The sequence below is a fragment of the Caenorhabditis briggsae genome, assembly GCF_000004555.2.
Source record: "Caenorhabditis briggsae complete genome, chrIV, whole genome shotgun sequence".
In the NCBI taxonomy this organism is placed as follows: Eukaryota; Metazoa; Nematoda; class Chromadorea; order Rhabditida; family Rhabditidae; genus Caenorhabditis; species Caenorhabditis briggsae.
Window position 1 is genome coordinate 3,992,589 of NC_013487.2, and position 16,181 is coordinate 4,008,769.

The 16,181-nt window shown below is 34.0% G+C and overlaps 1 protein-coding gene across 1 annotated transcript in view; it reads left to right on the forward strand.

Moving 5' to 3' along the window:
• CBG15043 overlaps nt 1-14,306 on the forward strand; it is a gene marked incomplete at both ends in the record, with an annotated part of 15,802 nt that extends 1,496 nt beyond the window's left edge. Inside the window, 20 exons of the mRNA XM_045245011.1 lie at nt 3,059-3,193; nt 3,327-3,505; nt 3,681-3,849; nt 4,031-4,472; nt 5,126-5,244; nt 5,551-5,656; nt 5,976-6,205; nt 6,285-6,576; nt 6,782-6,849; nt 7,508-7,632; nt 7,944-8,547; nt 9,075-9,176; nt 9,587-9,724; nt 10,084-10,170; nt 10,430-10,708; nt 10,752-10,895; nt 11,550-12,058; nt 12,237-12,321; nt 13,348-13,852; nt 14,245-14,306. Of these exons, the coding sequence (XP_045095603.1) occupies nt 3,059-3,193; nt 3,327-3,505; nt 3,681-3,849; nt 4,031-4,472; nt 5,126-5,244; nt 5,551-5,656; nt 5,976-6,205; nt 6,285-6,576; nt 6,782-6,849; nt 7,508-7,632; nt 7,944-8,547; nt 9,075-9,176; nt 9,587-9,724; nt 10,084-10,170; nt 10,430-10,708; nt 10,752-10,895; nt 11,550-12,058; nt 12,237-12,321; nt 13,348-13,852; nt 14,245-14,306 (4,380 nt within the window). The remainder of the gene's footprint in view (nt 1-3,058; nt 3,194-3,326; nt 3,506-3,680; nt 3,850-4,030; nt 4,473-5,125; nt 5,245-5,550; nt 5,657-5,975; nt 6,206-6,284; nt 6,577-6,781; nt 6,850-7,507; nt 7,633-7,943; nt 8,548-9,074; nt 9,177-9,586; nt 9,725-10,083; nt 10,171-10,429; nt 10,709-10,751; nt 10,896-11,549; nt 12,059-12,236; nt 12,322-13,347; nt 13,853-14,244) is intronic.
• Between the last annotated feature and the right edge of the window lie 1,875 nt (nt 14,307-16,181).

The following is a 16,181-nucleotide window of genomic DNA, read 5'->3' on the forward strand; positions in this document are numbered from 1 at the left end:
TCATGTTTGGTAAAGTCGGCATATCTCATCAGTATGAAATTTAGCAAAAAAGTTGCCAATTGCAAAAATGAAGCTCCAAACTTGTTTAGCATACTCTGAAATTTTCAGACAAATCGATCAATTCTTGAAGACTTTTTTGAGCTTTTTGAGGGCTTCAAAATTGCCTATTTTCCTCTTTTTCGACTTGATCGAATTTTCAAAAAAAAAAAGTATCGTTACAGCAAAAAAAGGAGACACGAAAACGACGAATGGTCACCGGAACGCTTACAATAACAGACGAAGAAACACGAGAAACGGTCAAACCTCGACCAGGTATCTCTATTTCCTCTTTTCTCTGCACTCTCCTCTTCTTACACACTATTTCTTCGGTTAATGGTTTTACGTTGCAGTCAATGTGTATCATTGTTGTTGTGTTTCCTGGATTACAAGTATGACAATAAGTGAAATTGTAGATTTTTTGAAATATCAAAACACTGAAATTGACCATTTTGTCAGTTAAGAAATTTTACAAAATTTTTATGTTTCATGTTTTCCAGAAATTGAGTTCTGGAAAAGAAAACAAGATTACGTCGACCTACTACGACAAAACCATAATAAAAAGTTAAAAGCATCCCGATTTTGGTTTAGTGTCATGGTCTAACATGAAAAACTCGAAAATGGTCTACGAAATTATTGTCAAATTAGTTTTTGTTTTTTTTCTCTGTTTTATCAATATCATATTCAGGAGAATTCGTACTTAATTTCATTGAGCTATGGTTCTAGAATTTTCTTTGAATCTTGCTAAAATATCTCCACTGTAGTGAAAAATCATCACTGTCCCATTTTGTTTCTAAAATGAAAATGGGATTTACGAATCGATTTTTCCGTTGTCTTCAAGTCAAATTTTTTTGTGAAATTCCTCCGTTTCACAAGGTTCAAGTTTTGAGATGTTTCGATGAAAAAGTATTGTATCTGCGGTCCATCAGTTTAGTTTAACATTTCATTTTCTCTATTTGGTTCTTATACTTCTGATAGAATGTTCTCCGGACCATCAACTTTAAATCAAGTTTTCTCGTCTCCTGGGGAGGATGTTAAAAATCTGACAACTAATTTATTGTTTGTTACAAGTTTGAAAACATTTTGTTGAACATTTTTTGATTCGTCTAGCAGGAACCGAGATAAATTGGATCAAGGTTGACGGGGTAGGGACGGGAATCTTCTAATAGAGGTTTGGAACGTCAACCCAAATCGAATAGATTCTTTTAACTATTCCAAACATTTTTATATTCTCTTCTTCTCCCTCTCTTCCCGTTTCTCCCCCCATGAAAATTTACGAACCTCCGTAAACCGGTCATAAACTTTTTTTGTTTCTCAATTCCATGTTATTTTTACCTCCTCTCCCAGACGTCCAAAGGGTCACTCATTTCGTCCCGTCTCAAATTTCGTAAAAAATATATATGACCGGAGGATAATAGGAAAAGACATTCCCCTCTCTTTTCTATTCCGCAGAAAAATATTTTTGTGTCAAATTGTGTAAAGTACTGACAGCAGCAGACGAGAGGGGAATGACCTCTGTGCACATTATATGTCACTTTTCTATTATTTTGCACTTAAAAAATTCTTGGCGGGAATTTCAAAAATTGTTCTCTGAACTTGTTGGGAACATGTTATCCTTCCAACCAGTTGCACATTATTCTTAACTAGCGTATTTTCTAGAAAAAATGGGGACCATGATGAATGTTTCTGTGTCACCCTGGCACGCATCCAATGATCAACAGCTGACTTTTTTGAGGGGAAAATCATGGAAAATGGGACACTTATTTTACATGAAGAGACGAACCAAGGGGGCAAATGGGATAGAGAGGAGGAAATGATAAAAATAGACGGATTGATGGGGTTTTTGTGAAGAAATTGAAAATTCAAAAAATTGAAAATTCAAAAATTATGAGGTTGTGGAGTCTTGGGGATTTTGGAACTCTATTTCAGCAAATATACCATTTGAGCATTAACCGTTCAAATGTATAAAGTAATTGAGCCCTGAATGAAACACAATTTTTCAAAAAAGTACCAAAATTTATTGGCTCTTTCCGAGAAGAACGGTCCCAAAACGGGACCGCCGGTTCCATCATCGGATCGCCGGTCCCAAAAATTGCGACTACGGTCCCATTGTTTCGACAACGGTCCCGAGGGTACGACAACGGTACCAACCAGGCTTAATCTGGAAACCCTATTCCCGAAATACAGAAAAAAACGGAATGGTCTTTTGAAAATCCATTGGAAAATTTAACATTTTACTTATACTTGGGAATTTCAATACTTTTTGACAGGAATTTTTCACAAAATATTACGTTTTTTGTATTGTAGGCTTAGACCAAAACGCCTTTTCCCGGTACTGATGTGAACAAAGCGTTTCAGCCTGAACCTATAATTATAAACCAAATACACTCTGAAAAAATTCCAGTCTAAAGTGCTGGAATTCTCAATTATCAGCAAAATGTTCGTTTTTGTTGCTAAAATACGTTTCTTAGTTAAAACAAAAATTAAAACTTCCGAAGATTCCAATAGGGGTTCCAGATTAAGTCTGGTTGGGACCGTTGTCGTACCCTTGGGACCGTTGTCGGAACGTCGGGACCGTTGTCGCAATTCGCTCGGACCGGCGGTCCGATGATGGGACCGACGGTCCCGCTTTGGGACCGTTCTTCCCGAAAAGAGCCAATCTATTAACGTCTAAATTTGTAGAAAAATGTGTAAATTCATATACCTAACAAGAAAGAAAAAATTTTAAAAACATCTCGAAATAAGAATAATGAAAATTCTTATGAACTTATGAAATGAAACGATTATCGGCGAAAATATACTATTAATTTGTCGACATTAATAATGTTTAACTTTTTTGAGTCAACTTTTCCCAAAAGTCTGCAGTTTCAGTTGTTCTACAATTATTTATTCGATAGGTATTCTTCTGATACATAGATTCTCTGCCATTTAAAAACAGTAAGATAAATTTGGAAAAAGCACACTTTCAAAAAGTTGTCATTTTTAACTTGATTTTGCAATATTCCTAGAACATTTGTTTCAGAAACGAATCGAGAAAACGAAATGCGAAGTGCCTAGCTTGAACAACTATTCCGATGATTTGTGTACTTTGACACAACCAAATGCAGCTACAGTACTCCATGTCCTCAATATTCGATATTCGTCTAATGTGATCCATGTAAGTCTAGCCGGGTCTGATCTTTTTATCATCGAAAAAAGGAAACGAATTTTGATGAAGCCCCATTGTGTTATCCGTTCACAGAATGTCATTCTTGAAACAGTAAATTTTCTGATCCACATAATATTTGCAGACATATTGCGGTCTATTCTGTGTCGTCATCAATCCATGGAGAACAATTCCAATATATTCTGATGACGTCAAACAATTATACCAGCATCGGAGTGATCTACCTCCACATGTTTATTCTGTTGCACAGAATGCATTTCATGGAATATTGAAAGGTGGACGGAATCAGTCGATTCTCATTACGTGAGTAGTTACTGTTTCGAGATGTAAAGAAGATTAGAAAGTGATGTGGGTCATAGTTCCGTAGAAGAAGCGATCCAGATCAATCATTGGTTTTTTTCTGTTTCAAAACTTGCATATCACCTAAATGAAACGGAAAACTTATTATTAGGTCCTCATAAAAATAAGAAATTTTCAGCGGAGAATCAGGTGCTGGAAAAACGGAAAACACGAAGAAAATCATTGATTTCATTCTAAGCTCCAGTGGATCAAATAACACAATTGGAGATTGTGTAGTGACAAGTGGTGTACTTTTGGAAGCAATGGGAAATGCGAGGACAACTCATAATAGTAATAGTTCCAGATTTGTAAGTTTTTCAAATTTTTATTTTACAGATGAACTGAAAAAAAATAATTTGGAGAGCAATTAAACAATTTTGTGAAACAATGAATTTGAAAATTGTTTGCTGACAAATCGATTTCAATATATTATGGGAAAAAGTTAGACACTTTTGTGGAACAGTAAATTTTGAAAATTCCGGTTTTCAGGGAAAATTCATTCGAATTGAGTTTGACGAGGATTCCAAGTTGATAGGCGCCAAAATCGAATGCTGTGAGCTCCGCCCCTTTAAACCCGCTAAAATCCAATTTTCAGACCTTCTCGAAAAATCACGAGTTGTTTCTCAAAGCGATGGAGATCGCAATTTCCATATTTTCTATCAAATGCTATCAAATTATTTTGATAATCCGCACAAAAGTTTTCTAAAACTGTCGAAACGAGTAGATCAATACAAATATCTTCGGAACGATGATGCTGAAATTAACGATGCAGAAACTGCAAAGTTGACAGATGAAGCGTTTTCGAAAATTGGATTTAGTGAGGAGGAGAAAATTTGGATTTTTCAAGTTCTCTCAGCTGTTTTATGGATTGGAGATATCAAATTCGGAGAACGAAGTGGTTTGGATGTATCCTTCGTGGAGAGTATGCAAGGTGAGAAATTTTGATATGAGCATTGTAGTGGAAGATTGAAAAGTAAAAAATACTGTCACATGAAGATGATATGAAACAGGGAATTTTCAAAAAGTATTTGAATCTAATGCGCAAATCTAAATAATTTGAAAATTTTCAAAATGAAAATTTGCAAAAAAAGTAGATTTCCATAAAATTTTGTTTAAAAATCTTCGGTTTCAAAACATTCTTTTCAAAGCTTCTGATGTTCCGTCTACCGCTTAATAAACAATTTTTTTCAATGTATAGATAAGTTTTTCCAAATAGTTCCTCAGACCGACTCTCTAATCCTCTCCCTACACTTATCTCTTATCTTTTCAACTAAGTGAAAATTGAAGAAAAGAAAGAAAGAGTTTAATTGATGATCGAACAGAAATTCGTTACACTATTCCCTGTGTTTCTTTTCGTCATTCGACCAGGGGTTATGCGAACAGATAAAAAGTGTGTGCTCATTTTAAAAAAGAAGATGATAGTAGTGAAACTGATGGATGTGTTGCAATCTGAACAGTTTTGAGTAGTTGGGATGAGTGAAGGTTTTCAAAAATTTGAGAAGGGACCAGGAGGATTTTTGGAATGGTTTTCTGAACAGAGTGGCTCTTTTATAAGAAAATGTTGAGATTTTATTTAATTTTCAGAAGTGGACAACATTGCTGAACTTCTGGAAATGAAAAGTTCCAAACTTGTGGATGCATTGACTCAACCGACAATTAAAGTTCATGATAAGCTTATCAGGAAAAATCAGAATTTAGCAAAGGTAAAAGATCTAAAACGTCCGATTGCAAAACGTCCAGTAGAAAGTATACGAATCAGATAACGGATTTAGTAAAAGTGCTATCAGACGTCGGAGGAGTTTCTAATTCCGTCGTTCGAGTTTCTGAAAATTGGCTGAAACACTAAATAAAATATTATCACAATCTTCAGAATTTTTCATACTGTATAGTTTTTTGGCTGAAAAATACCAACCGTACAATAATCCCGATAGATAATTCTTACTGTTTAAAAACTAGGTTTCAATCTAGTATTAAAAAAGAAACATTAAAAAGCCCTTTACTTTTTTCAGACGCTAACTTCTGCCTCAGCAATGGCTAAAGTACTGTATGAACGACTATTTGGATGGGTGGTCAAAAGATGTAATGATGCGTTTTCCGTGGATGATACCAAAAGTTGTGAGTTAAAAGAATATTTTGTATGGTTTGTGAGCCAGACATTCTGAGCTCAAGTATCTGTTCCTGAAAAGAATGACGAAACATTTGCTGTCGTTTACTTGTTGAATCAAACCATCAAAATTTCTTATTGACATATTGTGCAAAATCAATACAATTGGCAATCAGAAGACTATAAATACTGAAAATAAATAAAAAGCGACAAACAGTGAAAAAATGAATGTCGAATTTTCAACTAGTTGTTTTGTATTCTGAAATTTTGAAAAATATTACAAATGTCAGAAAAATTGAAATTTTTCTTATCTCCTCTCTGTTATTTCAGATTGCCGAAACAGTCGATTTATTGCTGTTTTGGACATTGCCGGATTCGAAATAATTGAGAAAAACTCATTTGAACAGTTTTGCATCAATTATACAAATGAGAAACTTCAGCAGTTTTTCAATCATTTCATGTTCGTAAAAGAGCAAACTGATTATTTGGAAGAAGGAATCAAATGGACACAAGTCAATTTTGCAAACCATTTACAGCCGACTATTGATCTAATTGAGAAGGTAAGCTTATGGATTTATCAATACAACCGGATAATTCTTCAAACGAAACGAATTAGAAACAGTAAAGTTAATTTTTCAGCCAATGGGAGTTCTGTCATTCCTCGAAGAAGAATGTGTTGTCCCAAATGGATCTGAAAAATCGCTGCTTGAAAAGTTGTGCTCGAATCTTGCCGGAGATTCCAGTTTCAAAAAATCGAAACAATCTCAAAAATACTCGACTGTCCGTCATTTTGCAGTTCAGCATTATGCTGGAGAAGTACATTATAATATTGATGGATGGTTGGAAAAGAATCGGGATAATGTGGAAAATTCAGTTTTGGATATTTTATCACAATCCACACATCCATTGTTGAAGGTTTTATTTCCCCCAGGTTAGTTTTCCTTTTCGTCTATTTCGGAATCGGACGTTCCAGAAACGTTTAAATTTGAATAATTATTTTCAATTCAAAAAAAATGTTTTGTTTCAAGTTCTCAACAAACATGATACAATTTATTTTTGAACACTCTTCGAATTTCTTTAATATATGTATTCCAGTAGTTTCTAATTATTGCAAATCCTTTTTTTTTTATTTTCAGTACCCGCCAACAACTTGAAAGTTCGCCGTGGCACCATCACCAATTCCACTGTTTCGTTTATGTATAAAGTGAGTTTACAGTTTTTTTAGTTTGATAAGTTTCTGGACAGTTCTCATTAGAGCTCAATTACTTCGATTTCTGATAGAGTAATCAAAATTGTGTATATCTCTTATAGAAATTCAGATAATTGAGCTCCAAAAAGAATATAGAGAATGACGGTCTTACGTTATCTAGTAATTCTGCCAAAATTACAGTACGACTGAATTTCGTTTCCCATTTTCAATCGAATTCATATTTGATTTATCTGAAAAAGTGTCTAGGACTGGCTAGATTTGTCTGAAAATTTGAGAATAAGTCAAACAAAAACAAAGTGCTGTGTTCGTAGTTGGCAAGTTCTAGAGACAAAAAATCGAATTTTCTAAAAACGGGTCAAAACATGCATTTAGAACTCCCATTTATCTTCAACAGAGTTCTGAGCACAGTTGTCAATTACAAAAATGAAACTCTCTATTTTTGTTTTGTATGCTGATAAATTTAAATTCAGCAATTTACCGCCTACTTTTTAGGTCCGAATGTTATGTATTTTCAGTTTCTTTTTTCAAAAATTCGACTGTTTTGGTTGTTCATTTTTTGAAGTAACTATAGGAATGAATAATTGGCCGATGACTGCATAATATTTCTTGATACCCTATTCACATGCGAAACCGTTAATAATACATTCTTTAGAATCAACTCCAATGTCTTCTGGACACGCTGAATACGTCATCCGCTCATTTCATCAGATGTGTCGTTCCGAATTACGAGAAACTTCCAGGCAAAATTGATGCGCCGTTGGTATTGGCACAGCTAAAGTAAGTTTTTTAAAGGGAAAGGAATGTAATCAATAAAAGTTTAAATAACTAATAGAGTACATGAAACAGTAAGAAATTAGTTTTCTTAATTTGATGAACGAGTTTTTGGAGCTTCGTCTACAGTACCTTACAAAATTATGTATAACGGAGTTTATAATGTTTAGATTTGTCAGAAAAAGTCAGAATATCTTTAAGTGGGTTTCAATTCTTTGTAGGAGACCAATTTATGTAATGCAAATGAGATAAACTGATGAGAAATTACACTTATAAAATTGCTCATCTCCAATGTTTGAAACTGGAACATTTTTCAGATGCAACGGCGTCCTCGAAGGAATTCGAATCTGTCGTGAAGGCTATCCATCACGTCTTCCACATTCAGAATTCATTGAAAGATATTCACTTCTTCTGAAAAACAAAGAAAAATCATCTAGAGCAAGTGAAAAGGAAAAATGTGCAATGATTTGTCAGGATGCAGACGTTCGAAAAGAGAGATTCGCAGTTGGAAAAACAAAATTGTTCTGTAAAGTTGGAGTCATTTCTGAACTTGAAAGAAAACGAAATGACTACATTTCCTCATTTATTGTCTTAATTCAAGCCAATATTAGATACAGAAATATCCAGAAGGATCTGATAGAGAGAAGGAAAAGAGCAGAAGCAATTCTGACAATTCAAGAAAATGTCAGACAATTTGCTCAATTATCTCAATGGCCATGGTACCGTATTCATCATTTGGCGAGAGGACTGATACCGAAAAATCGGGATAAAGAGAGAATTGAGGAATTGGAAAAGGAGAAGATGAAATTGGAGGAAGAGATTCAGGAAATGGAAACGAAGAATGAGGAGGCATTGAAGGAAAATCTGAAATTGAGCATGGTGAGTGACAATATGATATTGATTTTATTGAATTTTGAAAAAGTGTGATGCATATTACAACTTTTAGAATCTGCAACAATTTGATTTTATAATACTGTAAATGCTCTACTAGGACGCTACCGGGTACTTTTAGTTTGAGTTTCATTATCAAAAATTTTATGGGAAATATTGAAACATATTTACTGATAAAATGTTTATCATAATATCACCAGCATCTTACCAGTTGAAAGTTTTTTGATGTCTTTTACAAAAATTGAGATATTTGAGCTGGAAGTGTTGGAGTATAGGCTTCTTTAAAGATGCTGATTTATTAATTGTTCGGATTTATTTGAATTTTTAAAAATTCAGTGATTACGATTTTTCATCATAGAAAGAAAGAAAAAAAAACAAAACATTTGTATTCAAGAAAAAATGTTTCTGGCTTTTCATGTATCGCATGAGAAAATTGGGAACTTACAAGTTAGTTGTAATTATTTTCCACTGTGAGAACTATAAATCTGTAAAAAGTAATAACTTTTCCAATTTAATATCATTTATGTGAAACAGAATATATACACTCAAAATTTCAGCTTTTGGATCGCGAGAAAACCGAAAAAATCAAAGTTCAAAAGGAGATGGAAGAAGTGGAGAAGAGGGGAAGAAAGGTGAGCTTATACTTTCACAAGAAAATGGTCTTAATGATTTATTACAATTTCGCATAACTGGTAGAATTATTCTGCTGTTTGTGAGACTTTTGAACGCGAAGTTTCAAAGTTTTCCTTGAAGTGAGAGTATGAGTTCTACTATGCTTGTCTGAGAAATAAAAGGCTGAGACGCAGAGGAAAAGTGTCTGCGTCTCCACCTTATGTGTGCTATTTAGGCTCTCCGCTTCGATATCGCTACCGTATTTAGAATGCAAAAAATACTCTCTAACCTTTTTTTTTCTCAAACAAGCATAATAGCATGAATCGTCGCATAAACACCTCCAATAACTTCATCCGCAATAAACCAACTACTAGAAACAGTAAAAATGTCCACCGTTTCAAAACTCACGTATTTTTTTTCAAAATGGTGAATGTAATTAATGAATTGATACTTGCAGAAGCTTCTCGAAAAAGAGCGCGAGTTTCGAAAAACGATGGAAGAAATGGAGCAGAATGAGGAGATATTCAGTGTATTGGAGAAGAAATACAATGATCAGCACAAGAAAGTTATGGTATGTTCGAGATCGTTGAAGCGAGCATTGTATCTTTGTTAGTACAGCTAGTATGGATGCAGTGAAACGGAAAATTGTGGAAATCTGATATTTCAAAAAGTTTAGCATAGTCTGGTATGGCTAAATGTTCATCAATCTTCGTTCTTCTTTTTGTCTAAAAATTGGCACTTTTGGATGTCAGAGAAATATAACATAGTGTGTTAGATGAGACTGAAAGTTTCACATCTTTTTATACAAATCCATCCGAATGAGATACACCGCTTGACAGTATTACGAATAAATTGAGAACATTGCTACAGGATTATTTCCAAAAACTTACAGATAATATGAAACCGAAATTTTTTGAAATCAAAATCCTAGTTTCAAAATTGACTGATTTTCAGAAAATGAACGACATTCTTCGAGACTATGAACGCAAAATCGAGCAGTTGAATATGGAAAAATCGGATTTGGAAGCGGAGAATTTGAAGGTAAAATTGCTAGATTTATGGAAAATTTGTTTATTAAATTAAATTACTTTTCGAAAGTTTTCATTGTAATTTTGCCTTGAGTTGAAGCCAGATGAGGAGTTCTACAAACAATAATACAGTAAAACTCGTTTTTAATGTCCAAGAACCTTCAAAATCAAAATTCGATTTGTTTCAACATTCGATTCGAGATAAAGCAATGTTAATAGAACCCCCCACCTCAATAAAAATTTTATGAAACGGAAAAAATTATTTTTTGTAGCTCAAAGAATCCCAAAACCGCCAAGACACTCATTATTCAAATATGGAGAAAGAGATTCTGGAGAAGACGTCACTGATTGATGATCTTCAGAATCAGGTTCAGAAGTTGTTGGATGAGACGAACGAACAGAGGATTACTATCGCAAAGTTTCTAGGATTCAAAAAACCCCAAAACACTAAAATTTCCAGACTAGAAACTGCATTGGAAGATGAGAAATCGAGATTTTCAAGACAAAGTAACACAATTGGAGATATGCAAAAACTGATCACCGAATTGAATGTAAGCTTCTTGTCAATGGAAATTTATAAAAATCAAAATTCAGGAAAAAATAGCTCGTTTCGATCAAATCGCACTGAACGAACGGAATTCGACGAGGAAAATTGAGAGGGAAAAGGAGAAATTGAATGAGGAATTGACGACGGCCAAGGAGATTATTCAGAAGCAGGCGAAGAAAATTGATGAGTTGGTGAGTGTTTTTTTACTGTTTCTTCTGGAAGAATATAATTGATTTGGAATCTGAAGGATTTTCAACTTTGATTCGAAAGCCGGACTTGAGAATAAAAAGTGCAGAATATAACTGTGACGAAAAGAACTACACATAATAGAACTGCTACAGTATTTTTTCGCTTTTTTGAGCTTCGCAACTTCTGAAATCCGTAAAAGTTTGCTGCAAATCAAAGACTAGAATATTTAATTTTCGTGAGAATTTTTGAAGTTTGAAAATTCAATTAGAATTACATTATTTTCAAAATGACCTTTACTTTAAAACTACTCAAAACAGCAAAAAAAACCTTGGAGTTTGCAACATGAGGGCCTTTCAACTTACAATTAGGCCATATTTATCTCGGTTCCTGTGAAAAGTATCAAATTGATAAAATACTAGTAAATATTTCTGTTGACCGATTTTGATATCTTTAACAGGAACGAAGATATAATACGACAAGTATTATAAAGTTGAAAAAAGCTTGTTAGAATTAGATTAAAACTTTGCTGATGAACTTTTGAAAATTTCATCCATGCTGTATTTGATTTTAAACAGAAAATTCAAAATCTATACAATTATACCAAACGTTTATGACATCTTATATGGGATATTAAAAACAGTACTAATGTTTTCCAGAAAGACGAATGCCGAAAACGTGGAAACGAAGTGAATCGTTTGGAGAGAAAACTAGAGGATAAAGATGCAATGATGGCTGATTGTGTGAAAGAATTAAAGGATAGTCATAAGGAAAGATTAAAAGAAATGGAACAAAAAGTGGAAGATGTGAAAAGGAAAAATTCAAAATTGGAAAACGAAAATTCGACACAACGAAATCAAATTGAACATTTCCAAAGAGAATCGAGTGTGGATTCGGATTACGGTAGATCGAGTTCTGGTAGAATGTCGACGTTGGGAAGACAGTATTCCCTCACTTCCATCGGTTCATTTTCATCAATTCGGACTGTTGGATTGAGTAGAAAAGACTCAATTTCTGATATGACATCATCAATGTATTCGTTGAGAGGTAGAAGAGATTCCACGTATGATTTGACGTCATATGTTATTTCTTCTTCCAATGGATTACAACGATCACCGTCGACTTCACAGGTCATGGAGAAGGAACGAAGGATTTTGGAATTGGAAAAGTTGGTTTCTTTTCAAGCAAAACTGTCATGTTTCAGTATAATGTCATATATGTATAAAAACATACTTTTGTTGCTTCTTTTTGAATGCTTCTTTTGTAAGATGCTTCTCTTGTTATACTAATTACTTTTGCCTCAAACTTTTAGTTTCGTTCAATATTTTCTTAAATTGAAATTTCAGAGAAAAAGCATCAATCAATACGGACCTTCAATTAGTGAAACGAGAGTTGGATGTCTACAAATCACAGTTGTCCACTGTTGAATCAGTGAGTAATATTTTTACAATTTGTTCTCAATTATCTCGGTTCATTCGAAAGATATCAAAAAATTGTCAACTGATAAAATGTCATATTTTCCCCGACATTTTATCAGTAGACAGATTTTTGATATCTCTCACAGAAATTGAGATGATTGAGCTCGAAGTGGAAGTATAGGTAGGTGTTCTATTGGAGCGTTTACGGTAGCTAATGTAAAAAGCTTTTCACTGCAGATTCATTAATTTTGAAACTTTTTTTTTTTTTTTCTGATTTTCAGAGTTTTTGATTCTAAAAAACTGGCAAAGAAACATCAAATACAACCTGTACAGTCAAATAAGACGGAAACTTTGATTATTCAGAAATTGAAACGGTTTTTTTTAAAGTTTGTAAAAAGAGCCAGGAAACGAAACTAATTTTTTTCCAAATATGACAATTTTTCCTAGAATGATTTTCAACGAAAAGTTGTACAGAAACGATTTAGTTGAAACTGTAACTTGGAGACTCCATAAAAATATATGCAGGTAGTTGAAAAAACGGAACGAAATTCAAAACCTTGATAAATTCCTTGAAACTTCAAACTAATGTATAAGTCTGAAAAGCTCAAATATCATTCTTATAATAAATAAATGAAGTTGCGTCTCTTTGTTTCTCTCTCTGTCAGTCTGTCCGCAAATTTTGAAAATCTTGAAAATTAAATATTATTTGACGTGACATTTAAAGAAGAGTGAGTCGCGAAGCGACGAACAGTAAAAGAAAAAGGTTATTTCCAGCTGTTTGAAGCGCCGGAGGCGCGGCAAACAGGCTGGTGTTTTTAAAAGAATTATAGAATTTCGAAAAAATTTTAAATGTTAAAAAATTTGATATCTCAGAAATTGAAATAATTTAGCTCAATGTACAAGGATAGGGTGAGGTTTTATAAAAGCATTTTCGGTAGCTAAAAATAATTTTACTACAATTCCATGAATCAAAGTTTCCGTTTCAAATCATTTTTGAAATGTTCGATGACTTCATCAATCTCTCTCATTATGTTTCCAGGAAAAAGAATCACTGCAAACGACGGTTCGAAAGCAAACAAATCAATTACAAGAAACGACTCGTCAATTCAATTCTGCCCAAAAGAATGCAGATAATTTGGCACTTCGTCTGAGAAAAGCATTGGCAGATTGTGAAGAATGGAAAAAGAAGCATGAAGAATCGATAGAAGACTCGAAAACCGAAATTTTAGCAGAGAGAAAAAGAGCAATGGATCGAGCAGAGGCATCAGAGAAAGAGACAGAATTGAAACAATCGAGACTGGCGACGATTGAAAGTGCAAAAAGTGTATTGAGTGGAGAATTGGCACGGACTCAGGCGGAATTGGATAGATGTCGACAGATAATTCAACAATTAGAAGAGAATATCAAGAGTCAAGAGACATTGGGAAACAGTTTCGAACGACATCAATCCAATTTGAATTTTGAAATTGAGAATTTGAGAGATGAGAATTGTGCATTGAAGGCCAAGATTCGGAGACAGTACAAACAGATTGAATTGCTCACTCGTTAGTTTTTTTCAATGAGACATCTTTGAATTTTAGAAACTACCTGTTGTGTGTTGTTTCTAATAGTGGAAATACAACTGTTGTTTATTTATGTGAAACTTAAAACCGAATTATTTTACAACTACCACTTTTTGTAATTCTTGAAAAATTTGGTTTTTGAATAATTTTGATGATCCTGGTTTTAGAGGAATCCTAAAATGTTTGAGATTCCCAGATTTTTTTTTCCATTTTCGATCAATCCAGGTACGGGAAATCATAAACTTTAAGCCTACCGGACTTCAAAACTTCTGAGGGTTTTTTTTAAAAATTTCAGTTTCAAAAACCGAGTAAATTGTCACATTCAGAACCCTGGATACTAGTCTTCTCACAAACCCTTCAATTTTTTCTTTCAGAACAAGACGAGACCAACGATGAGCTGAACCATTTTGAGAACAAAACCGAGCGACTTCTCTAAAATTCTACCTTTCTTCCATATTTTTCTTGTTTTTATTTTTGCTTGTTGTTTTATGGTGTTGATTTACGTACATGTAGTAAGACCGCTTTCACCGGTGCACACTTTTTATTGTGGTTAATGAATTTTTGAAATATGCGTTTCATTTTCTGTTACTAACTTCACTGACTTCTTTTTTGATTTCCAACAACAAAACATAATTTATGTGATCTTAAAATAATGTTTCTAATTTTCTATAAATTCTGTGAAACAGATGTCAAACAATTGGTAAAAAAATAGAAAAAATTGCAGAGCGAAGATATTTGTGGTACAAATCGAATAAGCATGATTGGATGAATTTTTATTAAAGTTGTCAAATTTTCGAAAGTTTGCCACACCCTCAATCATCGCCCTCATAAGTTCAACTCCTCGAGGGGCATCTTTGAACGGAATTTCGAGAACATTATTTTTTCATGTCCCCCCACCTTTAAAAATCTGGAAATTCAAACGTACATATGTTTTTATGTGAAACACCAGGAACACCCAACGGAATCGGATAACTTCGAATATTATTCTGTTACTTGTGAAACTGTAGCCAATTTTTCGAATGTTTTGCTCTACCCTAAAACAAATATTTTTTCGAGAAACATGAGGGGTTTTATCAAATTATTTTCAAAGATAAGTGCCTCCGATCAAAATTACAAGCTTTGGCAAAATACCATGTTTTCCTTCCAAAAAGATATTGAAGTTTCGAATTTGGCCAGTTTTTCAACATTATGCTGCAATTTTGTAAACTCTCCTTTCCTTTGTTATCCTCCTTGCAACCTCCCGGGAACGCCGCTCACTTGTGCCCCCTCGCTCCCTCTCTCCAGCTGTGTGGTAGCCGACTGGTTGTGGGCGCGTGTATGTAAACTGAGGGTCTGGGGTTCGACTCCCTCGTTTTGGAATTATTTTTTGCTTTTTTTAAAAGATGTCTAGGCTCCCATTTTGGGTTCCAAAATGGTTATTTTCGCGAATTTTTGACTACCCGCTGATTTTTCAACTTCGGGAGAAAGAAATCATCAGTTTTTAAAATGCAAAATTTTTCGAAGTTTCCAAAGTTTTTGATGGGCAAACCCATACGAAATTTTCGATGAAATTTTTTTGTTCGAAAACTTTCAATTTTTTAGTAGAATGAGTTTCTGTGAGCTTTTTTCAGCTTTTCATGGTTCTTCTACCCTTTTTCGACCCAGAACAATGCAAAAGCACTCATAATTTACAGTGATCTTTTAATTTTGAACTATTTCAATCATTGGTTTTCGATGTATTTTGACACGAAAAGGGCAGAAGAATCATGAAAAACTAAAAAGAGCTCACAGAAACTTTTCACATTCAAAGCTATTTTCACTATTTTCATGGTTTTTTCAAAGATTTTGTTTTGCAGACTTCTCTAATTCTCTGATCCTTTCTTCTCACCTATCTTTTGTCTTTTAACTAAAATGTGAAAATTGAAGAAAAGAAAGAAAGAGTTTAATTGATGATCGAACAGAAATTCGTTACACTATTCCCTGTGTTTCTTTTCGTCATTCGACCAGAGGTTATACGAGCAGATAAAAAGTGTGTGCACATTGAAACAGAAAAAGAAGATGATAGTAGTGAAACAGATGGATGTGTTGCAATCTGAACAGTTGAGCTGTCCGTCCCGGTGTCCGTCTGTCGACTTCAGAGATGAGCGGAAGAGATTTACGGAAATTTACGGAAGACGGTTTATCTTCGATTAGAATACGACATGACTATATTGTCAAATCAAAAAAAGTGGGACCTGGAAAATTTCGTGGGCGGCTTCCCGGTCAATTTTCGAGGCCTTGCCCCAGAAACACTAAACGAAACTTCTTTCTGTGAATTTAGTGAGATTTTCTG